At 49.4% G+C, this 24,929-nt stretch overlaps 2 protein-coding genes across 2 annotated transcripts; both read right to left on the reverse strand.

Annotated features, from left to right (window-relative positions):
• Positions 1 to 11,473: 11,473 nt before the first annotated feature.
• Positions 11,474 to 14,184, reverse strand: FAM25A (family with sequence similarity 25 member A). The gene is made up of 3 exons (XM_068981728.1): positions 14,112 to 14,184; positions 12,678 to 12,740; positions 11,474 to 11,607 (listed from the first exon to the last, which is right to left on the reverse strand). Exons 1-3 carry the CDS (start codon positions 14,182 to 14,184, stop codon positions 11,474 to 11,476), a joined length of 270 nt encoding a protein of 89 aa, XP_068837829.1.
• A 7,484-nt stretch (positions 14,185 to 21,668) lies between these two features.
• ADIRF (adipogenesis regulatory factor) lies at positions 21,669 to 23,801 on the reverse strand. The gene is made up of 3 exons (XM_068983188.1): positions 23,704 to 23,801; positions 21,987 to 22,049; positions 21,669 to 21,783 (listed from the first exon to the last, which is right to left on the reverse strand). The coding sequence occupies exons 1-3, from the start codon at positions 23,762 to 23,764 to the stop codon at positions 21,677 to 21,679; spliced, it is 231 nt and encodes a 76-aa protein (XP_068839289.1). The 5' UTR covers positions 23,765 to 23,801; the 3' UTR covers positions 21,669 to 21,676.
• Positions 23,802 to 24,929: the final 1,128 nt, after the last annotated feature.

Raw genomic sequence — 24,929 nt, forward strand, 5'->3', positions numbered from 1 at the left:
CTAATGACTGGACAGAGATTTCTTCCAGGACCTAGAATCAGTAGGTCTCCTGTCTTTGCCAAGACTCTGTGCATGCTGGGCCTCACCTTCAACACTAAGCCAGGCAGTTTACATGTTGGCCTTGGTTCTCACATCCTGCTTGCACAAATCCTCAGGGTTAAAGATGACAGCCGAACCTCAGGCCTTCTCAGGTCTTTACTGAACTATGGCCTCACACATGTTCATGGCCTATATTCCCAGCAGTGTATTGGGAATCTTCAAAATAAGTTGGGAATTTTCAAAGCCCCGAAAGGACATTTTAGCCCCCAGTTTTTCCTTTTAAACTGATTTTTTTTTAAATTTGCTTAAACTGTTATTTACCACCTCATACTGCCTCAAGTCCAAGGGAGCCCCTAAGCCTTCTCATTCACCAGACGGTTTCTTTCTTTCTGCCAGTAAGAGGCTCTCTTCTTTTAGGGTTTTCCTGTGTTTTCGTGTAGAGCCCCCTAGAGGGGCCCCGGTGGCGACTCACTGACAGAAATAGTGGCTTTGTTTTGCATCTTTTCCTCTGTTGTTCCTTGTTGAACACTTTAAAAGCAACATCTACAGATTAAAAAGCGTTCATTCCAAATATCTAATCTTTGCAACTTTCTCACAATATCTGAGGTACGTTGCCCCCACCCCTACAAAAACATCAAATTTGCCATTCTAATGTTTTCAGGGGCCTTGGGATCTGCATTAGTGTGACATCTATAAACCTGACAAGTTCTTTCTAAAAATTCAGAGAGGTCTTCATCTGTTTTGCTGAATTGTTTGAAACTCTTTTTGCTTTGGTTCTCCTTTATAAAGTTTTGCCAAGATGCATTTATTTTCTAATAAGGGCATTCTTCCTTCATTGGGGTCCCAATTTGGTTCAGCTCAGGGTACTGCCAAGTGGGCTTTGGGTGTGGAAGATCCTCCCTATTGAGGAAGGTTGCAATCTCTCCAATTAAATAACTGAGAAACCCAGTGGGCTGATCATTTGCACTTAGGTTCCCTAAGAGATTAGGCTTCCCTGGTGGCTCAGACAGTAAAGCGTCTGCCTGCAACGCCAGAGACCTGGGTTCGATCCCTGGGTCGGGAAGATTCCCTGGAGAAGGAAATGGCAACCCTACTCAATTACTCTTGCCTGAAAAATGCCATGGACAGAGGAGCCTGGTAGGCTACAGTCCATGAGGTCGCAAAGAGTCAGACATGACTGAGCAACTTCACTTTCACTTTCCCTATGAGATAATGAGGAAGGGAAACTGTCTTCCCCTGGGAGTGGCTTCTGGCCCAAACTGAGTGCCCTGTCAGATCTTACATGATACCAGACCAAGTACTTGTGCCCCAAAACCTAACACGGGATTTTCTAATTGACCTCTATTAGGAAGGGAAGTCGTGAGCCCCAGTGTCAGAAATTGGGGCTGTGTAGGAATGATAGATGTTGCTGCTGCTGCTGCTGCTGCTAAGTCGCTTCAGTCGTGTCTGATTCTGTGCGACCCCATGGACAGCAGCCCACCAGGCTCCCCCGTCCCTGGGATTCTCCAGGCAAGAACACTGGAGTGGGTTGCCATTTCCTTCTCCAATGCATGAAAGTGAAAAGTGAAAGTGAAGTCGCTCAGTCGTGTCCGACTAGTAGTGACCCCATGGACTGCAGCCTACCAGGCTCCTCCATCCATGGGATTTTCCTGACAAGAGTACTGGAGTGGGGTGCCATTGCCTTCTCCTGATAGGCGCTAGAGGGTTGGATATAGTTGGCATAATGGCCAGAATGGCTGGGACTGCTAGCTCAGCCAGAGGAGTTAAGGTTTCAAGCAACATAGCCTCGCTCTCATCTCCTTCATTTCCCAATGTAATAGCACAAATGCTTGCTCACAAAGTATTTCATCCCTCTTCCCCACTTCTTCACAAAATAGCTATAGAGTCATTCAAAAGTCACTGTGCAGAGAAAGTAAGAGATGAGGGTTCAAGCCCTGGGTCGGGAAGATGCCCTGGATGAGGGTATGGCCACCAGCTCCACTATTCTTGCCTAGAGAAACCCATGGACAGAGAAGTCTGGCAGGCTACAGTTCATGGTGTCACAAAGAATCAGACACAATTGAGGTGACTTAGTACACACTCACGCACACACCAGAATTTTAGGAGCTCCATATAATTTCTAGAACATGTAGGTTAATCATTTTTACACACGATGTAAATGTGGTGGTTTTTTTTCCCAACATCACCATGCTTATTCATTAAGGAGTTCCGAGAAAAAAATTGTCCAAAGTACTGCTGTGGACCTCATTTACATATGATACACTGCAAGGATTTTTATCACCCCTTATTTGACAATGCTTCCCACATAATTTAACATACCAAATAAGCCTAATTAGTTTAATATTCCTCTGAGACAAAAAGAAAACAAATAATTTGAGATGTTACAACCCCCAGGAAAACTTCAAAGTTAACTAGCTTCAAATGAACTTCATTTAGAATTTGATCTTTAGGAAGTTTATCAAAAGTATCAAAAGTTTTAACCAGTGATAAAAGATCTCAAAAAAAAAGAAAAGATCTCAGTAGCAAATACAGATCACTTAAAGAAACAATTACCAAAAGCATTTTAATATTTTTAGAAAACTTTGTCCTCTTAGAGAACCAAATTCAGGTTTTGCACCACTTTACCTTTAAACTCTGCTTTCTTAAATTCAATCTTAGCTAATCCCAATCACACACAAAAAACTTTCAGTGTTCTGCCTCCAAAAACCTTACACAATTTTCTATATGCATATTAATCTGTCCCTCACTTTTTCCATTCAGAACAAGCTCTAGAACAAAATCACATTTTTCCCTTTAACAAAATACATTTTCATGCCTCATACCTTCTTTGCTAAAGAAACACACACACTACATCTTGCATACTGAAATACTCTCCTTACAATTCTTAACCTTAAAACTTTAATCTCCAGTGAAAACCCAAGAAGTAATTTTGAAACTGTCAAATCAGCATTTCCTGATTGACACACTTATGCTTTAGTCTTCCTCTTCTAAGAAGGCAGAAGTTGGTAAATTTAGACATGCCTGCAGTGGCCCCCCACTCCAGTGCTCTTGCCTGGAAAATCCCATGGATGGAGGAGCCTGGTAGGCTGCAGTCCATGGGGTCGCTACTAGTCAGACACAACAGAGCGACGTCACTTTCACTTTTCACCTTCATGCATTGGAGAAGGAAATGGCAACCCACTCCAGTGTTCTCGCCGGGAGAATCCCAGGGACGGGGAGCCTGGTGGGCTGCCGTCTATGGGGTCACACAGAGTCGGACACGACTGAAGTGACTTAGCAGCAGCAGCAGCAATTAATGTTCTAATATTTTATCCTATTTGAAATGAGCTACATAGTCAGTGATTCTCTTCATTTAACTTAGTTTCAAGTTACAAAAATCTAGAGAGACTATTTCAGATAGACATTCCCCAAATATAATTATTCCTATGTGCTGTGCTGTGCGTGCTAAGGCGCCTCAGTCGTGTTCGACTCTTCATGACCCCATGGACTGTAGCTTTCCCGGCTCCTCTTCCATGGGATTGTCCAGGCAAGAATACTGGAGTGGGTTGCCATGCCCTGCTCCAGAGGATCTTCGCAACCCAGGGATTGAACCCACGTCTCTTACGTCTCCTACATAGGCAGGCGGGTTCTTTACCACTAGCGCTGCTTGGGAAGCCCAATTATTCCTATAGAATTTACCTAAATTTTACTTCATATACCTCTATTTTATTTACTTAAAAGCTTTGTCATTTGTTATTTTTCTTGCTGAGAAACTTTGTAGCAAGAACAGGTCTTCTTTGATTTCTAATAAACTTAGGTACAATAAAAGTAATACACTTAATGTTGACGACCCTAAGCACAAATCCGTATAAATCAAACCAACAAGCTTATACAAACTTTCATACCAGATATTAATTTAATAATGAATATTTCCTAGATCACATGAACACAAAATTCATTCTAGCTAGAGTCTTTTATATTTGAGTATTTATATAAGTGCTTAATTTCCTTCAAGCTAATTCAATAGATGAACTCCCCAGGTTGGTATGTGCCCAATATGTTAATGGAGATCAGTGGAGAAATAACTTCAGAAAAAATGAAGGGATGGAGCCAAAGCAAAAACAACACCCAGTTGTGGATGGGACTGATGATAGAAGCAAGTTTTGATGCTGTAAAGAGCAATATTGCATAGGAACCTGGAATGTTAGGTCCATGAATCAAGGCAAATTGGAAGTGGTCAAACAGGAGAAGGCAAGAGTGAACATCGACATTCTAGGAATCAGCGAACTAAGATGGACTGGAATGGGTGAATTTAACTCAGATGACCATTATATCTACACTACTGTGGGCAGAATCCCTTAGAAGAAATGGAGTAGCCATCATGGTCAACAAAAGAGTCTGAAATGCAGTACTTGGATGCAATCTCAAAAATGACAGAATGATCTCTGTTCGTTTCCAGGGCAAACCATTCAATATCACGGTAATCCAAGTCTATGCCCCGACCAGTAACGCTGAAGAAGATGAAAGGTTCTATGAAGACCTACAAGACCTTCTAGACCTAACACCCAAAAAAGACGTCCTTTTCATTATAGGGGACTGGAATGCAAAAGCAGGAAGTCAAGAAACACCTGGAGTAACAGGCAAACTTGGCCTTGGAATGCGGAATGAAGCAGGGCAAAGGGTAATAGAGTCTTGCCAAGAGAACACACTGGTCATAGCAAACACCCTCTTCCAACAACAGAAGAGAAGACTCTACACATGGACATCACCAGATGGTCAACACCGAAATCAGATTGATTATATTCTTTGCAGCCAAAGATGGAAAAGCTCTAAAGTCAGCAAAAGCAAGACTGGCACCTGACTGTGGCTCAGATCATGAACTCCTTATTGCCAAATTCAGACTTAAATTGAAGGAAGTAGGGAAAACCATTAGACCATTCAGGTATGACCTAAATCAAATCCCTTATGATTATACAGTGGAAGTGAGAAATAGATTCAAGGGACTAGATCTGGTAGACAGTGCCTGATGAACTATGGAATGAGGTTCGTGACATTGTACAGAAGACAGGGATCAAGACCATCCCCATGGAAAAGAAATGCAAAAAAGCAAAATGGCTGTCTGAGGACGACTTACAAATAGCTGTGAAAAGAAGAGAAGTGAAAAGCAAAGGAGAAAAGGAAAGATATACTGTCTGAATGGAGAGTTCCACAGAATAGCAAGGAGAGATAAGAAGGCCTTCCTCAGAGATCAATGCAAAGAAATAGAGGAAAACAATAGAACAGAAAAGACTAGAGATCTCTTCAAGAAAATCAGAGATACCATGGGAACATTTCATGCAAAGATGGGCTCAATAAAGGAGAGAAGTGGTAGGGATCTAACAGAAGCAGAAGATATTAAGAAGAGGTGGCAAGAATACACAGAAGAACTGTACAAAAAAGATCTTCATGACCCAGACAATCACGATGGTGTGATCACTCACCTAGAGCCAGACATCCTGGAATGTGAAGTCAAGTGGGCCTTAGGAAGCATCACTACGAACAAAGCTAGTGGAGGTGATGGAATTCCAGTGGAGCTGTTTCAAATCCTGAAAGATGATGCTGTGAAAGTGCTGCACTCAATATGCCAGCAAATTTGGAAAACTCAGCAGTGGCCACAGCACTAGAAAAAGTCAGTTTTCATTCCAATCCCAAAGAAAGGCAATGCCAAAGAATGCTCAAACTACCACACAATTGCACTCATCTCACACGCTAATAAAGTAATGCTCAAAATTCTCCAAGCCAGGCTTCAGCAATACGTGAACCATGAACTTCCAGATGTTCAAGCTGGTATTAGAAAAGGCAAAAGAACCAGAGATCAAATTGCCAGCATCCACTGGATCATCAAAAAAGCAAGAGAGTTCCAGAAAAACATCTATTTCTGCTTTACTGACTATGCCAAAGCCTTTGACTGTGGATCACAATAAACTGTGGAAAATTCTGAAAGAGATAGGAACATCAGACCACCTGACCTGCCTCTTGAGAAACCTGTATGCAGGTCAGGAAGCAACAGTTAGAACTGGACATGGAACAGCAGACTGGTTCCAAATAGGAAAAGGAGTACGTCAAGGCTGTATATTGTCACCCTGCTTATTTAACTTAAATGCAGAGTACATCATGAGAAACGATGGGCTGGAAGAAGCACAAGCTGGAATCAAGATTGCCGGGAGAAATATTAAGCACCTCAGATATGCAGATGACACCACCCTTATGGCAGAAAGTGAAGAAGAACTAAAGAGCCTCTTGATGAAAGTGAAAGTGGAGAGTGAAAAAGTTGCCTTAAAGCTCAACATTCAGAAAACTAAGATCATGGCATCTGGTCCCATCACTTCATGGCAAATAGATGGGGAAACAGTGCAAACAGTGGCTGACTTTATTTTTGGGGGCTCCAAAATCACTGCAGATGGTGATTGCAGCCATGAAATTAAAAGACACTTACTGCTTGGAAGGTAAGTTATGACTAACCTAGACAGCATATTAAAAAGCAGAGACGTTAATTTGTCAACAAAGGTCTGTCTAGTCAAGGCTATGATTTTTCCAGTGGTCATGTATGGTTGTGAGAGTTGGACTATAAAGAAAGCTGAGCACCGAAGAATTGATGCTTTTGAACTGTGGTGTTGTAGAAGACTCTTGAGAGTCCCTTGGACTGCAAGGAGATCCAACCAGTCCATCCTAAAGGAGATCAGTCCTGGGTGTTCATTGGAAGGACTGATATTGAAGCTGAAACTCCAATACTTTGGTCACCTGATGCGAAGAGCTGACTCATTTGAAAAGACCCTGATGCTGGGAAAGATTGAAGGCAGGAGGAGAAGGGGATGACAGAGGATGAGGATGGTTGGATGGCATCACCAACCCAATGGACATGGGTTTGTGTGGACTTTGGGAGTTGGTAATGGACAGGGAGGCCTGGAGTGCTGCAATTCATGGGGTCGCAAAGAGTCAGACATGACTGAGCGACTGAACTGAACTGAATTCAATAGAGCTGTTTTACTAAGTAATCCTGGCATTTCTACAATCTATAACATATACAAACATACACACACACACACCAGGACCTCACAGTTCCCACTCCAGAATTTCAGCCCTGAATCAGGTACAACAACGTAAAAACCTATCAGTTACAAAAGAGGTTGGGTTTTGGCAAATGGGGCAAATCAAGATCACTGGTCTAGATGACTAAACACTTTTTATAAATATTTATTTTACTTCTATTTGTAACTTTTGGTGATTTTAGAAATGAAGTGGAACCTTTTCTTCCTCAGAATGTCCCACTTTTAGACAAGAGGAGACAGAGTTTTTGTTTTTTTTTCCTATTCCTTTCCTCCATTTGACATCATTAAAAGTTTCAAATATCACAAAACTGATTTGGCTATACCAAACAAAATGAAATGACAAACCCAAAGGACAAACAGAAAATCCTAAACAAACCCTCAAGTTTGGTCTTGGGGATGTTACATACGCCAACAACATGCTGCTGATGCTAAGTCACTTCAGTCGTGTCCAACTCTGTGCGACCCCATAGATGGCAGCCCACCAGGCTCCCCCATCCCTGGGATTCTCCAGGCAAGAACACTGGAGTGGGTTGCCATTTACTTCTCCAGTGCATGAAAGTGAAAAGTGAAAGTGAAGTCACTCAGTCGTGTCTGACTCTTAGCGACCCTATGGACTGCAGCACACCAGGCTCCTCCATCCATGAGATTTTCCAAGCAAGAGCACAGGAGTGGGGTGCCATCGCCTTCTCTGATGCCAACAACATAGAAGACCATAAATGAAGTACTTAACACAGCAAGGACAGCAGGACATGGTGCACAAGGTCCCATGATAACCCTGCCTAAATCCCTTGCAGGGATCCTAACAGGTACTGTGCTCACACATTGTTATCAGTACAATAAAACAGCATCTTCCTCTCACCCAGGGTTCATAGCTATAATCAGATGACTTATCCAAAATAAGCTTCAGAGAACTTTCTTTAGGGTTAATTCAAACAGTCTCCATTTTTTTTTCTTTCAATCTTGCAATTACATATTTTTGTATTTATTTTTAAAATCAATTTATTTATTTTAATTGGAGGCTAATTACTTTACAATATTGTGGTGGTTTTTGCCATACTTCAACACGTGTCAGCCACTGGTGTACACGTGTTCCCCTGTCCTGAACCCCCCCACCTCCCTCCCTACCCCATCCCTCTGGGTTGTCCCAGATCACCAGCTTTGCGTGCCCTGATCCATGCATCGAACTTGCACACTGAAACATCCATATTACCATATGTAAAATATTCCCCATTTTTAAAGACAGAAACTCAAGACAAACAAAACACAAACCTCACGCACAATGCTAGCGTCCAAAGCAGCAAAGGAAGTGGTCACGTGTCTAGTAAAAGCCCAACACCTCTACGCTTTGCAGCAGGGCACTCCACTCAAATAGAAAACAAGTTGGCTTATTCCCAAGGAAAAGCCCCAAATGAAGAGAAAAGTCTCTGGCTGAACCCACCAGAGCAACTTACCCTGCTGTGTGGATGGAGCTTGTCAACTCCTAAATGTCGACTTGTTGCTCCAGTTGTCAAGTTCTGGGGAAGCTGGTGCTGCTTCGGGGAATTTTGAAGGCAAGATTCTCGGGTTAAGTGGCCCGGCAGTTGCTAGGGCCTTCCCCGAAAACTCCCCAACAAGGGCTGGCTAGCCATGAGTAGCAAATCTTGAACTCTAACAAATTTTGGTGCAGCTCATGCTGCTCCCCACACTGTAGGCCGATAAGTGGAGAAATGAGTTGTTAGGGCAAGGATTAACAACTTCATTCAGAAAGCCAGCACACAAGAAGATGGTGGCCTCACATTCCACAGAACCATCCTGCCTGAGGTTGGGTTCTTTCACACCAAAACGGGAAGGGGTAAAGTCAAACACTTCCTGGTTCCCATCAGCCTCCAGGAGAGATGTGTTCATTTCTCCCTCCCTGTCGTCATTCACAGGTGTGCCTGCTGCTGCTGCTGCTGCTGCTAAGTTGCTTCAGTCGTGTCCGACTCTGCGACCCCAGAGACGGCAGCCCACCAGGCTCCCCCGTCCCTGGGATTCTCCAGGCAAGAACACTGGAGTGGGGTGCCATTTCCTTCTCTAATGCATGAAAGTGAAAAGGGAAAGTGAAGCCGCTCAGTCGTGTCCGACTCTAGCAGGTATGCCTGGTCAGCATGTTTCCTGAGAGCTAAATAAAGGTATTTTAGCTTAATGCTCATTAGCTGGGAGGCAGGTTTTCCAGAGATGGGCCCTTACCTATAATTTAAGCTTACAGGAGATATCCTTTTAGTGATCAACTCACAATAGAATACAAAGGTACTTTCGTATTACACTGGTTTTCAAATATGAAACCAGCAAACTTTCAGAAGCACTTAACTAGGAAGCAGTCTTCAATAAGCTAGAATGTGGCCTCCATAACCACATTTCAAAATATATCTGTATTGGTTTTCTCTTAAATTCAAGCATCATTTACATTTATATAATAGAAAAAGTGAGGATTCCTCATGTTTCCAAAGAAACACACAGTTGAACATGGTTAATATTTTATATACATACAGACATGGTTAGCATTTGCTATATACATACACATATATATTCTACCAGTTTTCTTGTTTGCTTTGAAAAAAGTGAACTAGTTCTACATACATATTTCACACGTTACTAACTCATTTGTTCCCTAATGATATATGTACATTTTCCTCATTCTTAACAGCCACCAGGGAAGCCCAAGAATACTGCAGTGGGTAGCCTATCCCTTCTCCAGCAGATCTCCCCAAGTCAGGAATTGAACCAGGGTCTCCTGCTTTGCAGGTGGATTCTTTACCAGCTGAGATACCAGGGAAGTCCCTTAATAGCCACAGAGTATTCTGCACACAGGGATGGAGGAAGGGCATATATGAGACACGTGTATTTTCTCCTTTATCCATGAGTGTGAGCCTTGAGGTTACTACCACAGTGGTCCCTAACCTTTTTGGCACCAGGGACCAGTTCCGTGAAAGACAGTTTTCCCACAGATCGGCGGTGGGGGTTGGGAGGTGGGGGATGGCTTTGTGATGATTCAAGCACATTACATTTATTGTGTTTGAATAAATGTCTTGGAAGCCCAAGAATACCGCAGTGGGTAGCTTGTCCCTTCTCCAGCAGATCTCCCCAACCCAGGAATCAAACCAGGGTCTCCGGCTTTGCAGGTGGATTCTTTACCAGCTGAGATACGAGGGAAGTCCCTTAACAGCCACAGAGTATTCCATTTCATAGAAATGCAGTAATTGTTATCCAGTCCTTAGATGGCCATCTAAGCAAAAGTCCCATTTTTCATGCTAAGGCATTATAAATACTCTAGAAGTAATAAATGTCAGTTCTATAGTGTGTGTCAAACCTAACAAGCACAATTAAGCTTGCCAACCAAGTGATTTCTGATTGCCATTTTAGGGTGTTTCCGATCTCGTGTTATCACGAATATGTCAGGATGTATCCTCATCCTGTGGGCCTCTGTCTGTGTACCTGAAGAATAAAATAAACGCAGCTAAGAGGAACTGCCGTCCAAAGAGCCTGTTCTGATTGACACTAAAACTCACAAGTCACATCCTTTTGAGCTTGGGTCTGGATTGGGAGAATTCAGAAGTCATCAGAAACCAAACCAGCTGGACAGTAGCAAACGTTTCAAGCCAGGACACTGGATATTCCTGGGCCATTCAGAAACTTGTGAAGCCAATTCTGAAAGACCATCAGAAATATGGTGAGCAACTAACTCGTTCCACAAAACACCTTTTATGGTACTGATTCATTCATGGCAGGAAGGAGGGAAGGCCAGGCTTTCTTGCCTACTACAGCCAATTTAAGCCTAACGCACGTCTCTGAGCAGAGGCTTGACAGAGTCTCCAATGGGGGGCGGATTCAGTTTCTCCATGACAATCATGATTCTGTGACTGTCCAGAAGAAACAGTTCTCTAAAGCCTCTTTGAGAACCTGAAGCAGTCTGCCTGATCCTGCCCAGCTCAGTTGGCCTGTTATCTTCCCTGACTCCTGCAAGAACATTTCAAAGAAAACCCAAAGAACATGTAAGCTGAATTGTGGTCCTTTCTTGGGGTGTCCTGGAAGCACTGAGGTGTTTGAAAGCTTTGTATAGTTTCTGGGGAAATAGTCTTTTAGGAGAGGTAGCACAGACAGTAACAGTCCTCAAGAGCTCCTTGCTGACACGAAAGATCATAAACCTAGAGCGGCACATCTGATTAATCTCAGGGAACCGTGTGGCCCCCAGTGCGAGCCAAGGTGCTGGCCCCTTGTCACTGCAGAGGGCACACTCGGGACACAGCCAACGTTTCCATCCAAACAGGAACAAAGCCAGGGCTCAGCGTACACAGTTAATCACAGCCTTTTATTGTGATTCAGGAAGAGCCCGCTGGTGGCAGGCAAGCTCACTGTCCCAGTTTGCCCAGGCCTTCTGCTGCATGTGTGACAGCATTTGTGACTGTGTTGGTCACCGTCTCAGTGACTTCCTTTACCACTTTCTCCCCCGACTCGTGGGCCTTCTTTAAAGCATCAGCAATGGCTGTTGGGAAGGAAGACGAAGAATGTCCAGGTGAGCAAAGAAAACAATTCAAGTCGCTCGCTGGGCTGGTGTCGCCTGGAGTGTGCTGTGGGATGCGGCAGCCTCACTGGGTTGCGCCCTGCAGGTGTTGTGGGACAGAGCAGGGCGCAGCTCCTGGATGAAGGCATTTGCACTTGGTTTTATTTCTCCAAACAGCCTGCATTTCTCCAACTATTAGTGACATAGGGCATCTGCTTGTGGGTGTACTGCCTACTCAGGCTTCATTTTTCTGTGAACTGTTTATATCTTTTGGTCATTTTTATATTGGGTTATCATTTCTACTACAAATATTTTTGTTCAGTTTGTGGTTTTTCTTATCTTTGGCTTATGGTATTTTTTTTTTTTCACTATGGAAATTTTTTAAGTTTTATACCGTCCAATTTAGTAGAAGGAAATGGCAACCCACTCCAGTATTCTTGCCTGGAGAATCCCATGGACAAGAGGAGCCTGGTGGGCTATGGGCCATGGGGTCACAGAAAGTTGGACACGGTTGAAGTGACCTAGCACACACTGTCCAATTTACCTAATATTTCCTTTATGGCCTTTGGATCTTCTGTCGTCATTAAAAAGATCCTCCATTCTCTGAGATTATGCCAAAATCTATGTTCTTTTCTATGAATTTAATAATTTCATGTATTTATATTTAAGTCCTAATCCATCTGCAAACTACATTGTTATAAGGAGCGAGACATACACAAGCTTCATACACTGTGATACAGAAACATATAAACAAGTATATAAACATTTAAACGAATATGTACTTCTACAAATATATACTTTATGTCTCCAATGTTTTGTCCCAGCACACTGCCGCCTGATGTTTCGTGACACCATGCTATTAACATCCCACAGAGAGGACTACCTAGATGGTTCCTGCTGCAGCAAGTACAGTGTGAGATCTCAGCTGAGCGCAGGGAATGCACCCCAGCCGGAAGGAAGCAACCTCGGGGGCAGGGCTTGGCCTGGCTAGGCAACGAGCAGGTTGCCGCCAACATCCAGCTTCCCTCCTTCCCACCCGAACTTGGCCTTACCTTTCTCTCCAGCCTCCTTGGCATGGTCTATCACCTCCTTCACCACTCCCTCCACAACATGAACTGAAAAGACAAGACAAGCCCAGAGTGAGAGCGCAGTGTGAGCCGCCCATCCTCACGGCAGGGCCCAGACAGCCCTGGGTATCCCGAAAGGGCCGCCGGGATGCCACCCCCGCCAGGACAGGACAAGCTGCTCACCAAGAGCCCCCAGCTGGCTCCCTTCAGAGGCTGGAGTGGGACCTGGCTGCTAGCAGCCAGGCTGGCAGGGCACAGGGCTCTCCGTGTTCCTTGCCCAGCAAGGCCTGGAATGCTGACGAGCAGGCCTTCCTGTCGGCTGGGGACCTGGAGCCAAGGCTGGGCCTATTTCCCAGGTCACCACGCCTCTCAGGTGAGCTGCTCTTCTGCCTATGGCTGAATGGAGGCCGCAGCATTCAGGAGGCTGAGTGTCAAAGCTTCACCCCCACCACGGCCACTCCCCTCCCACGGCAACACCAAGTCCCCCAAAGCAGCTCCTCCAATAAGACAAAACTCTCTGCCCTCCTAGGGTGGTAACGTGCTAGAGCTGAAAGATGTTGGGCCAGAAGGACTATTTCAGATTCTAACTCCTAGAATTAACTCCACTGCTTGGGTTCCCTTGTCCTGGGAATAACACAGCGCTCAGAGAGCTGGTCAAGATGAAAGTAGGCGGTCAACAGCAGTTGCAAAGCTAAAATGAAACACAGACATGTTTGCAGCCATTTAGAAAGAGAACAGCAAACTTGGGCACAAGCTGTTTTTCACAAAATGTCAAACGGGTAGGGCTTGGATCAGCTTCTCTGCATCCAAGGGCTGATGTACAAAAAAGAGTTTCTGGGGACTTTGAAGAAACTGAAAATGTCCTTTGTGTAAACTCTAGGGGCTGACTTTGAACACAATCAGACTTGGTGATTCTTCAGCAAGAAATCTTTGATGCTTTAAAGTTATGGTAAAAAATTAAAATCCACCTTCCTTTTCCTGTAGCATCTATAGGATACTTAGAATAAGCTCTTTTAACATGAAAGCCTCCCCCACTGCCGGTTTCCAGAGGCAAGGAGTCAAGTCACCAGCTGCTCACCCAGCACCCTGGCTCCCCTCCTGCTACGAGGGGCCTCCGCTGAGCTGCCGCCTCCGTCCCACAGCCACAGACCCCAGGAACGTGTCAAGCCTAGGGGGTGGGGGGGAAAACAGGTCTAACCAGGCGGGTTGCTGGGGCAGTGGACCTCTCGTGACTCCTATTGGTTTAACTTCTACAGTCCCTACCTCCATGCCTGTGGAGCTGATCATCCTTGGTTCTCCATGGGGCCAAAGCCTGCCCCAATCCTGCTGGGATCAGCTTTTCACTGGCCCAGCCAAGTCTGTCCTGAGTCCCCCAGTGGGAGGAACATCGCAAGGGGAAAGGAGCCCCAGGGTCCTTACCAGCTTCCTCCGTGGCCTTCTCCGTGCGGTGGGCCAAGCCCTCGGCAGCTAGCTTCCCCAGGCCTCCCAGCATTGTGCGGCAACAGGTGGTAATCAAGCAGGATGCTGGGGCCTGGACCAGTCTGCTTTTATAGATGCCTCTGATACCTGGCCGGGCTCTGGGACATGAGCACTCACGCTGGTGGTGAGTCAGCACAGGCTCAGGAGGAAGAAGCTGGGTGGGGCCACCCCAGTGCTGTGCCTGGTGAAGTGCTCCTCCGGCAACATGAAACCCCCACACCCCATAACCTGAGACCCCAAGAGGGGCAGGGACCGGGAGCATGAGGCTGGACAGAGCTCGGTTCTGGGACATACCCCTCTCCCAAAGCAAAAGGCCTTAGTGTCCTGTAGGGTGAGAGGCATTTGGGGACCTCGGCCCTGCCAGTCCCCTGGACTCATGGCAGTCTGGGCACAGTTGTGTACCCAGACAAGGCCAAGAACTTCCAGCCTGCTGCCTACTATTCCTAGGGTGGCCTAGTCAGGGGTGGAGCATTTTGTAAGGCTGGGTACCTGCGCAGCCCCCAGGCCAGGAATACAAGTGGAGTGGAGGCCGCTGCCCTCCCTATTCCCAACAACTTAGCTCAGCAGAATGGCCTTTCAGCCTCCCCTGGACAGTTTGGGGGAGTAGAGAAAATGAGGGCCGTGCCTGGCCCAAGGCAGAGAAGGTTGCAACATTGACCAGAAGTCTAGTCATCCCTGACTTGCAGTTACCTGGTTCTCACTCACGGGAGCACCCGGGTGGCCCAGCACTTAGGCAGCCTGCAGGTAAGGGAACCCAGTCCTCCTCGCACTTTGGGGCCTGGCCTCTTAGGGAAGCCCTGTGAAGTCAGAAGTGCCCACCCAAGAGGTCCTATGGGAGTAAATGGAGGACCCTGCCACCAACTGGGGATGTGCTTCTGGCTGTAGCAAGAGTTCCCGGAAAGAAGCTCTACCAGTCCCTGAAACATTACATGCTTAGGGAGCCAGACTGCCTTCCAAGTTACTCAGGATGGAGAGAGATGCCTCAAGCCACGTATCACATGTTGCTTCCCTTAGTCACTAGCCCAGCTGAGCCTCAGTTTCTTCATCTATAAAATGGGGGCATCCATGCCTTCCTGGCCTTGTCACTGATAGTTGGTGGGGCCAGGCATGCAAACTCGTGGTAAACTTCCATTCCCACCCTCTTATCAGTGATGTGCTAGAGATGCTAGCTAGGTCCATGCTGCTTGGCAGTGAGCCCTGACCAATCAGTGGGTGGAACAAAGAGTGGCAGGGGTATAAAGCTGCCTCGGAGTGAGAGGGCTTGGAGATGAAACTCCCACTGGCTAGGGGTCATGGAGGGAAGGCCCTTTCAAGGACTTGCTCATAAAGTCCAGGCCTGGGGCAGGAGTGTGAGGCTGCTCCCCCCATACAGGCTCCCTTACCCCTCAGGGGAGTCCAGGAGGGAGTGGCAGGGTCTAATTAGTGTTTACCTGATACAGGCTTAAGGAGTCGAGGCCCTCCCACATTCCTGAGTGGTGCTGGGAGGCCCTGGGCAGTGGCCAACCGCCCTAGGGTGGGCAGTGGATGGTAGAGCCAGCAGGAACTCTGGGTCACAAGGCCATAGCCCCACACGTGCCATAAGCAGGAGCTGATCAGGTCTTAAACAATTTGGAGAGTCCCTTTAAGAAAAAGAATATTACTATCCATGTGAACACACACACACACACACACACACACACACGTTTGACCCTGTGGACTCAGAAGCGGCCATGAAAGTGAGGGCCCTGCAGTTTAAGGCCCTCCCTGTTACATCCACATCCCAGAGAGTTCTGCTCATGGTTTTGGACAACACTGCCAAGGGTGGGGGCGCTTCTGGGACATGGCCGTTGGGAACTGGCCTGAGAGACCCACAGGGACGCTCCCTGGGCCCATCAAAGCCCCCTGCCTGTTCCTTCTGAGGTTGCGTGTGTCCTCCACCCCTACATGGGTCCTCTCCGCTGGACCCCTTGACAGGATGGCGGTGTCAGCCACCAGCTCTGGGATGGCTTCCAGACCCCATGACCCCACTGCGCCAGTGCCCACCCTCGGGCACTCGTCACTGTGGCCCTCTCCTTGGGAGCTCACCAGCTCCTTGACAGGCCCATCAGGGCTCAGCCACTCAGCAGGACTCTGGGCCCAGAGCCAGCCAGGAGCCCTCTGGCTGCACTTTTCCTCCTCCCTGACAGACTGCTCTCACCTTCACTGCATCCCCCGGCCCAGGGGACCCTCTCCTCCTTAATGCATGGCCCTGGTGTGAGCACCCAGACTCCAGTGACAACATATCATGGCCCCAAATCTCCTGACAAGGCTGGGTTCAGGTACAGATCCCAAATGCAACAGGGAGAGGGAAGGCCTGGAGAGGCCAAGCTGCCCAAGACTGGATTTGGGCCCCAGACCTTGGTGCTCTGGCCCACTTCTAGTCCCACCAGCCTTCCCACTGTAGCTCTGACCAGCTCCCTGGCCTCTCAGCTCAGCCCAGCCCATCCGGGCTCCCTGAGGCTGGACTCCTTTCCAGCCCAAAGAACCTAGGACAGTCTCATACCCTCCTAAGAAGGCTTCTGGTCTAAGGGGTTGGGCTTGGGTTACTCCTACCTGGATGAGGTTGGGGTGATTCAGGTAGGAAACACCCCATCTGGGCAGAAGCCTGTCATGATGGGTCCCCACAGAGCAGGCCTTGAACACAGGCAGCCGAGTCAGCTTGTCCTGAGTCAGAAGGTCAAGTCCTACACTTGGGGCTTCAAGAACTGAGCTTTAACAAGAGTCAACTAATTATTCAAATGGAATCTGCTCAACAACCCAGTCTGGCAAAGGACTGGCAAAGGACTCCATCATCAAGTCAAGGAGAGCCAATTTTTCAAAAGCAATTTGCCAACTGAGCAATGAACAATTCTGGGGGAATCAGAAGTTTAACTATGCTTAAATACTTAGGGCTGTCTCACATCTGAAGCATGATAATTTTTTTTTTAATCCTGTGACTGCAAATGTCATGAACAGCAAGAGTTTTATAACTGTCATCCTGCCTATGCTTTCTCCTACTTCTGCTTCATGGATTTGAGCTCCCAGTACATACAGAGCCCATATATCTTATACATACAGACCCATTCCAGTCACAGGGGAGCCAAGAAGAGATTCCGGGAGACTTGGTTTGTCAGTCACCAAAAGAAGACTTCCCTAGCAACCCAGCTCTCATACACCCACGGGCAGAGGGCACATCAGAGGGGTAGCTGAGGAAATGGAGAGTTCACAAAGGTGTGGGCAGACTTAAGGGAGTCAATGAGAGATGGCAAGGCGGCCAGGGACTTGGAGCAATGGGGGACCCTTGGCCTGGAGGGGCTGTAGACCCTGATGCGAGCTCCAGCTATAGGGGAGGGTCAGCAGACAGGAGCTGCCACGGCCAGCGGAGGAACAAGGCCACTGCCCAGCCATGCCCGGCAAGAAGGGAGCGGGAGGCATAAACTCCTCTCTTCTCCATCTCCTACTGATATCCCCTGCAGCCAAACCCAACAAGTCCCGAAGGTAAGGGAGCCTGGGAAATGCGGTTCAAGAGGCAAGTTCCCAGGGCGAGGCCAGGGAGTAAACGGCACCGAATATGTGGATTCTCTATAAACAGAGAGCACCAGCTTAGCCTGCCAGACTTCCAGGTCTGGAAGCAACATGACAGCAGCTTAAACTCTAAGGAGTCCCATTTCCCCTTCCTGAAACTCCATGGGGCAACAAGGAACAACACAGCAACAAAGACCCAGCACAGCCATAAATAAATAAAAAGAAGAAATTCCAGTGAAATAGAAATCAGACTTACAGGAATTATTCAGTCTGTGGCAGAAGGCACTGCAGCCATTTCTAGAAGACACTCAAGGAAGAAAGTGTGAGCTGAACATTTTCAAACCCAGTTGAGGATAAAGTATAAAGGCTGCTGACTAACATTTCCACACACTTAAGAGCACAGAATATGGTTCACATGAGCTCTTCTTTCTTAATTTTTAACTTTTTAACCTTTTCAAAAATAGAAAATGCCACACACAAAAAACAGAACACCATGAACCCTCATGGACACACTGCTGTAACCCAAGGGGCCTAGCTCTAATAATTCTCAGTTCGCATCCCAGACGTCTTCTCAGTTCATCTGAAAATATTTCATTCTTGAGGAAACTTCTAGAGGACTAACTCCAACCAACCAAGAGATAATAGAAAACACTTCAGCAGACAATGGCAGGCTGCTTCTAGTATCTTCAGTTGCAGATCTAAGACAAAACAAAGGTGTGGAGGAATGGAATGTAAATGCTATGTATTTTCACAAAGGAGAAATGAGACAACCAACAACAACCGAAAACAAACGAGAAAGGGAGAGGAGGTGGAAAGCAGAAAACTCTGCCCTTCTCATCTGTAATTTGATGGGAATCAGAGCTAAAGTCCAATACGTGATGTTGGTGATTTTGCGTTTGGCTACTTGGGGAACTGGGATTTGGAGAACCAGGAACCACCTGAGGAGCTGCTAATGGGAGAATCATCTCTGGAGACCTGACCGAGACCCAGCAGGTGCAGTGGCCACGGCCTTCTTCTCCTCAGCCTGTCTGGGTTTCACTAACTTCATGAACCTCATGGAGACAGGCCTGGGCTCCTGCAGGCTCCCAGGGCTCCGTAGCACCACGTCCACCTTATCGCAGACATAGAGCCAAAGACAAGTCCAACCTGGCCACACCCCCAGGGCTCGGTGTTGGGGGAATCGAGGAATGCAGAGGCATCCGCACGGTGCGTGGGAGCATCCCATGCTCAGGGGCAGAGAGACGCGCAGGGGCTGCCCGGTAGAGTCGGCACTAGAGGGGACCTAGCATGGCGATTCTGTTTTCTGGGAGGAGAACCAGTGGACCATCAACCCTGCTTTCATTCGGCGGATGCTGCCAGAGCCCCACTCTAGGCACTGGGCACGCACTCATCAGCACAGGGGACTTGGCTGCAGCCTGTGGACAGCCATCAGAGCAAAGCACACAGGAGAGCCCCTCATTAGTCCATAAGTGGGGAAAGAAGCACACCGGCAGTGGCTGGACCCATTCTGTGTATGTTGGGGGCCGATCTGGGAAGCCGAGATCTGAAGGACAAAAGAGCAGAAGCCACCTAGACAAGGGTGATTTATGGGGAAGGATGGACAGCATTCCAAGTAGAAAAAAAAAGAAACAGCACACACACAGACGGAGGTGAGCTGACGCACGAGGGAAATGAACAGAGGTCAACAGGGCTGAAACTGAGAGGGCGGGATGTTGAGCAAGGAGGCTGAGGCGGCGAGGGAGGCTGCAAAGGAAGGACCCTACTGTCACTGAGCCAACATCAGGATTTTAGCTTTTCTTTGTAATAGAAACATACTTCACAGCAGCTTAAACGATGAGAAAACTGATCCTTTTGCCTACTGTGCAGGTGCAGGACTGGTTAAGTTAGGGACTCAATATAATAACTTGGGATATAGGTTCTCATACTTCTGCTCTGCCCGAATCAGCAAGTTGGCTTTCCTCTGGCTCCTTCCTCCTGAGGTTAGAAGTGGCTGCCAGAGTCCTAAGCATCATTTCCGGTCACAAAAATGTCCAGTGGAAGAGGAAGAAATGCTTCGTCTTTTCTTTGATGAAAAACCCTTTCCTAGAAGTTTCCTGGTCCTCAGACCCAACTCCTCCTCTCCTTGGTCTGAGATGGCTCACACACTCATTCCTAAAGCCAACACACTCAGAAGGAAAACAGGATTAAGAAAGATTGTTGGGCCAACTGGGATTTCTCCTGAGTCAGGCAGGGGAAGGTTGCCTACCAAAAAGGATCTGAAGGCTCTGACAGTTCAGCCCCACCCGCCTCTGGGTGTGGCCCCACGTGATCTCTCCCAACACTGGCATCCTCTTCTGGGGGCAGGGGCTCCTGGAGATGCTGGAAGCACCTCCACATTACTCCAGGTATCTCTTCCAGGACCTTCCCTTTAGGTCTTGGCCCATTTTGTAGACCAGGTGAGGCCTTCTTTGGGGAAGTCAGAAACAGGAACAAACCGTGAAACTGAGCTTGGCCCTGCGGTGAGGGTGACAGATACCAAGGATTAGGCAGGAAACCTATTGCTTCCCTGGGAGGGATCTCGGATTGGAGAAAGGAAAGGTCCCCTGGGCAGATGGTTACACACAGAAAGACTTGGGCTGGGGGTGTGACGGGGAGAGGTGCGGGGGTCGACGCGATGCTGCACCCTGCTGGCAGGTCGCCGAAAGCCTCTAGGAAAGCCGGTCTCTAGTATGAAGCAAAGACGACGCTTTTTTTCTATCAGTCTCCCCTGAACTGGAAGTGCCTTGTAGCTAGAGTTTAAACGGCATGACTATGTACGTACTCGTCCGGAAGAGAACAAGATCATACGGACGGAGGGAACAGTGTGTACAAAGGCGGGGAGGTGGGGAAAGGGAATGGGGCGTTACCAGCCAAGGTGCGGCAAGGGTTCTGATGAAGAGGGCCGCCAGCGCCCGGCGCCAGGGCTGGGCTTATCCTGTGGCAACGATGAGTCACCGACCAGCAGGGCTTACCCAGAGCTGGTATCGCGTGCATGAACACGTGGACACGTGCAGGGGAGGTTGGAGGGAATAAAGTTTGCGCGAACTCTAGACAGTCTTGGGGACCTGCCGGACAAAAACGCCGGTCTCCACCCTAAGCCAGAAGATACTGGCGCATCCGGAACGGAAGGGGTGTCAACGGGAGTGGTCTAGCGCGCGCACGCAATCTGCCGGGTGCCTGCGCTTCAGGCCCGTGTGCAACGCGCTCACGTGCACAGTCCTGTGCGCCGCAGGGCCCTCCCGGGGGGCGTGTCGTGGGCGGAGCTCTTGGCGGCCGCGCCAACCAAATCAATCGGGCGGGGCCCAGGTCTTCGGGGCGTGCCCTCGCCCTCCTGGTCCCGCCCGGTGACTCACCGCTGGGCACAAACACCGGACGGGCTGGTTAGAGTGGCTAGGGCCAGAACCACTCCCCTGCGTCCCCTGTCTTCCCCGAGAGTTCCTGCCGCCTGAAGTCCTCGCCGGCCCCCAGCTCTGGATTGCTTCGATGCTCCCAGCCTCCTGGCTCAGCTCGCTGGGAGAATTCCCGAGGCTGTGGCCGTTGGAACCTTTAGTCCCCCGCCCAGAGCTGAGCTTCCCAAGGATCTGGGGATCGAGTATGCCCTTTCTAGGAAGGGCCGGGTTCCTGGAGCTGGGAGAGCGGTTTTGGAATCGGGGGCGGGGAGAGGCACGTACCTAAATGGGGTTCGAACTTAAAATAAGGGAGAGTGGGGATACGCGGTTGAGAAAAGGAAAATGAGTTCTTGGACAATCAGTCTGGGTTTCCTCCGTATTTGGAATGGCAGGACTGTCTCTGGACTAGGGGCTGAGTTTCTGGGCTGAGGCTCTGCTCTAAGCGAGGGAGGGCTGGGCCTAGTGTAGGAGTCAAGAAGTGGGCCCAGGGTAGGAATATATGTTTTAATGAGGTGGCCCACCAAGAGCCTGCCAAAGCTCCGAGCCTCGAAGGGAGTCACTCATTTCTCCCTTCTGTCATTTCAGGAGGCCAAATTTTTTCCCGAAACCCGAGAAAGCCTCAGAGGCCTGGTTAGCAGTCTTGTCGATGGTTTCCTGGGTAGTCTTGGCAACCTGGTCCATGGCTGAGGAAGGAAGGAAAGAGAAGTTGAGGGCAGGATCCTGGGGAACCATAGCCATGCAGGGTTAGCCTCCCCTGGGGCTCCCTCCCCAGGAAGCAATGAGGATAGAGGGTCTGCAGAGGAGACAGTGTGTCTGGACAAGGGCTGGGTGGAGTATGGAGGTGTGCTGGGGCTATCCACCCTCTTGCCCACCAGCCCCACCAGACCTTTCTGCCCTGCTTCTGTGGCCTGATCCACCACTTGCTGAACTGCTGTTCCGGCCGAAGTCACTGGAACAGAGAGATATGGGCTTTAGCTCTTGAGATACCACTAACCACAAGGACTCCACCTTCCAACCCCATCTGTTCTCTAGAGTGGTCTGTCCTACATGCCCAAGGATGGATGCCATTGAGGTAAAGTCCTTTGACCAAGGCCACTCAGTCAGCAAGGGGCCTGAGCCCTTTCCATGACTCCAGGGTATTATTCTTGTTTATTTATAACTCTGGGCTCCTCCCCTCTGGCTTGCTTCCCTTGGGATCTTCAGGACTGCTGAGAAAATATCCAACAGAGGAAGGAAGGCAGGGCAGGGCCAGGCTGGAACTGGCATCTGGGCTGTGGCTGCTGCTGGGCATGGCCGAGGAAGAGCACTGCCCCCTTTAACAACTTCTCCCCTAGAAGCTTGGCCCAAATGCCTGAATTCCCACCACTGGGACTTCTACTTTGCAGAGCATTCTCACTACCTCCTCTCCCCAGAGGGCGCACAAGCAATGACTACCAGTTGCCTCTGTGGGCAGGCAGCTTAAGGCATTAGCAAATGAAGTGCAGGAAAGAGGTGAAACTTCCAAGGTCAGGCAATCTCCTCTATACCAGAGTTTATACCTGTGGAGAACAGGGTTTCCAGGAGCTCAGATGTGTCCCCCCTGCTGGGTAGGCAGACAGGTGCTCTGGCCTTCAGCGATCTGCTGAACAGTAAAGGGCCTACCTTACCCAGACCAGGGGCCAGGTGCACAGGGGTCAGGCAGGCCCTGGATCTGCTGCTCACAGAGGTCCCTGGGTTCCTTGTCTGACATAGCACAGTCAAGACCACAGGGAAGGAGCCTCTGCACTCAGCCTACAGATGGGAAAATTGAGGGCCAGAAGGAAGGGTGCTGTAAGCCGAGGCTTCCTGCTACCGTTTTGGCCTAGGGCAGCCACTGCTCGCTTTCCTAGGGCACTGATGAAGGATGGGGTGGGTTTAGGTGTTGTCTGCTGACTGGGATATGCATAGGACTGATTGGGAGCTGAAGTCCCAAGGGAGGCTGAGCCGGAACTGGAACAGGTGCTGCTGGTGCACCCAGAGTCTCCTCACATCCCCTACTCCCCAGCCCATCTTCACACCCCAGGTGTGTGACCTCAGGTCTGAGGAGGAAAGAGCTGGAGATGGAGACTAAGACTAGTGACCTGCCCTGGCCGCGAGAGGGTGGGAAGGGCCTCTGGGTGAGGACTAAAGGGGAAATTAGTACTGGGGGGAAGGGAGGAGTGCTCAAAACAAAGCCCAGTGGGAGCCTGGAGCTGCTTTCCTCATCCCATCCTGGTTCTATGGGCCTCTGGGACCCTGGCGGGCAGAGATCGCCTGGTGGCAGAGTCCGCTTTCCCGTGGACCTTCTTCACTGTCCCCTAAGGGTCGGGTGGGGCCACTCCCCGCCTTCGCAGCCTCCTCGGATTGGCTCTGGCAATGCCCAGTGCCTCACCCCGCCCAGGCACCGCTGTTCTCCCCCTTGCCTGAAGGCATCATTCCTGAACTGGTCGGGGTGGGCGTCCTGCCAGGTCCCTGCAGCTCCGGAGAGAGCCCTTCCTAGCCGGAGCCACCCCCACCCCCTCGACTTTCTGGCTGCACAGTGCACTGGCTTGCGCCCCCCAACCCCCGCGTCCATCGGGTGCGCCCGCGTCGCGCTCTGTTCTCACCCGCTTCCTGGGCCGCCCCTTCCACTTGCTGCTTCAGGTCCTTCAAGCCCTTGCTGGCCATGGCTGCGGGGGGTCTGCGAGTGGTTAGGGGTAGCCGCAGCGACGTTGGATCCTGCTCAAAGCGGCGACCCGAGGGCCAGCTCTGGTTTTTAAGGCGCCCCAGGGCCGGCCCCTCCCCGCACGAAGGGGGGTTGGAGGGGGCGCGGGGCGGTTCCCAGCACTCGGGCTCAGGGGAGTGACCGGGCCCTGCTCCAGTACCCGCCAGCCCGAAAGCACATCCTGGCCTCAGGCGGGCCGTGATGGGAAAGCGGGGAGGGCTGCCAACTAGTGTCTGAAGAGGGGCTCAGGGCTGCAGAGGGGCTGAATCGGGGATCGGGACAGTGGCTGGGGGCACAAGGGGGCGCACCAATCTTCCTCCACTGGGTGGGCTCGAGGATTCCCCAACCTGGGAGGGGTGAGGGAGGTGGGGATCAGCACCAGGTGGAGTTGTAATTAATAGCAGCTGCTTTTTATTAAGTATTTACTTTGTACCTGGCGCTGTGCAAACGCTTCCAGCCTCTTGTGTAACCTTTACAACAAGCTCTTGGAATGGGAGTTGTTAGCGGTTTATAGGAAGAAGATGAGGCACAGAGGGTGATTTAGGTCTCACCAAAATTCACATGGCAGGGACTCAAGTCTGAGTCGGTGGGCTGTAAACCCTAGGGCCCTGACCAAGGCCAAACCAGCAGATCCCACTCACTCAGCCTGGACACTGCAGACGGGCAGATGCCATCCGCCCAGCTGCTGCTGGGACAGGGGTAGGATGGGGGGTGCAGTGGAGAGACTGGAGTAAGTCCCTCCTTCCGTAGAGGCCAGTCACTGGCGACTCAAGTGACCCTTGAGTGACCCACAAGTGACTCCTCGCGCGGCCCTGACTGGGGACCACACAGCTCCAAGTAGAGGGGGAATACCAGAAACGGCCGTCCATGTGTGTCCAGCCGAGGCAAGGAAATCATTGTCGGTCACCAAAGCCCAAGACTCGGGTGGAAAGTACCCCAGACCACACTGTGAGTAAGGGAGCAGCCCAGCTGCAGGTTGCTCAAGTCAGTTTTCCTGGGACTGAGCATGAGGGGCTTAGGGATGGCCAGAGGGCCTCGGAGGAGGGAGGGTCATTAGTGACTTGCGTGTCAGTAGGGCAGCCAGGGATCCCAGGGACAACAAAACAACTCTTGAGGCACAACTTCCTG

Source organism: Capricornis sumatraensis, chromosome 10, assembly GCF_032405125.1.
Source record: "Capricornis sumatraensis isolate serow.1 chromosome 10, serow.2, whole genome shotgun sequence".
Lineage (NCBI taxonomy): Eukaryota > Metazoa > Chordata > Mammalia > Artiodactyla > Bovidae > Capricornis > Capricornis sumatraensis.

Coding starts and splice junctions, on each gene's coding strand:
- FAM25A (XM_068981728.1), bottom strand. CDS start 14,184: ATGCTGGGAGGCCTGGGGAAGCTAGCTGCCGAGGGCTTGGCCCACCGC. Junction 12,741..14,111: donor GAAGGCCACGGAGGAAGCTG/GTAAGGACCCTG, acceptor TTGTCTTTTCAG/TTCATGTTGTGGAGGGAGTG. Junction 11,608..12,677: donor CAAGGAGGCTGGAGAGAAAG/GTAAGGCCAAGT, acceptor CCTTCCCAACAG/CCATTGCTGATGCTTTAAAG.
- ADIRF (XM_068983188.1), bottom strand. CDS start 23,764: ATGGCCAGCAAGGGCTTGAAGGACCTGAAGCAGCAAGTGGAAGGGGCG. Junction 22,050..23,703: donor AGGGGCGGCCCAGGAAGCGG/GTGAGAACAGAG, acceptor TCTCTGTTCCAG/TGACTTCGGCCGGAACAGCA. Junction 21,784..21,986: donor CACAGAAGCAGGGCAGAAAG/GTCTGGTGGGGC, acceptor TTCCTTCCTCAG/CCATGGACCAGGTTGCCAAG.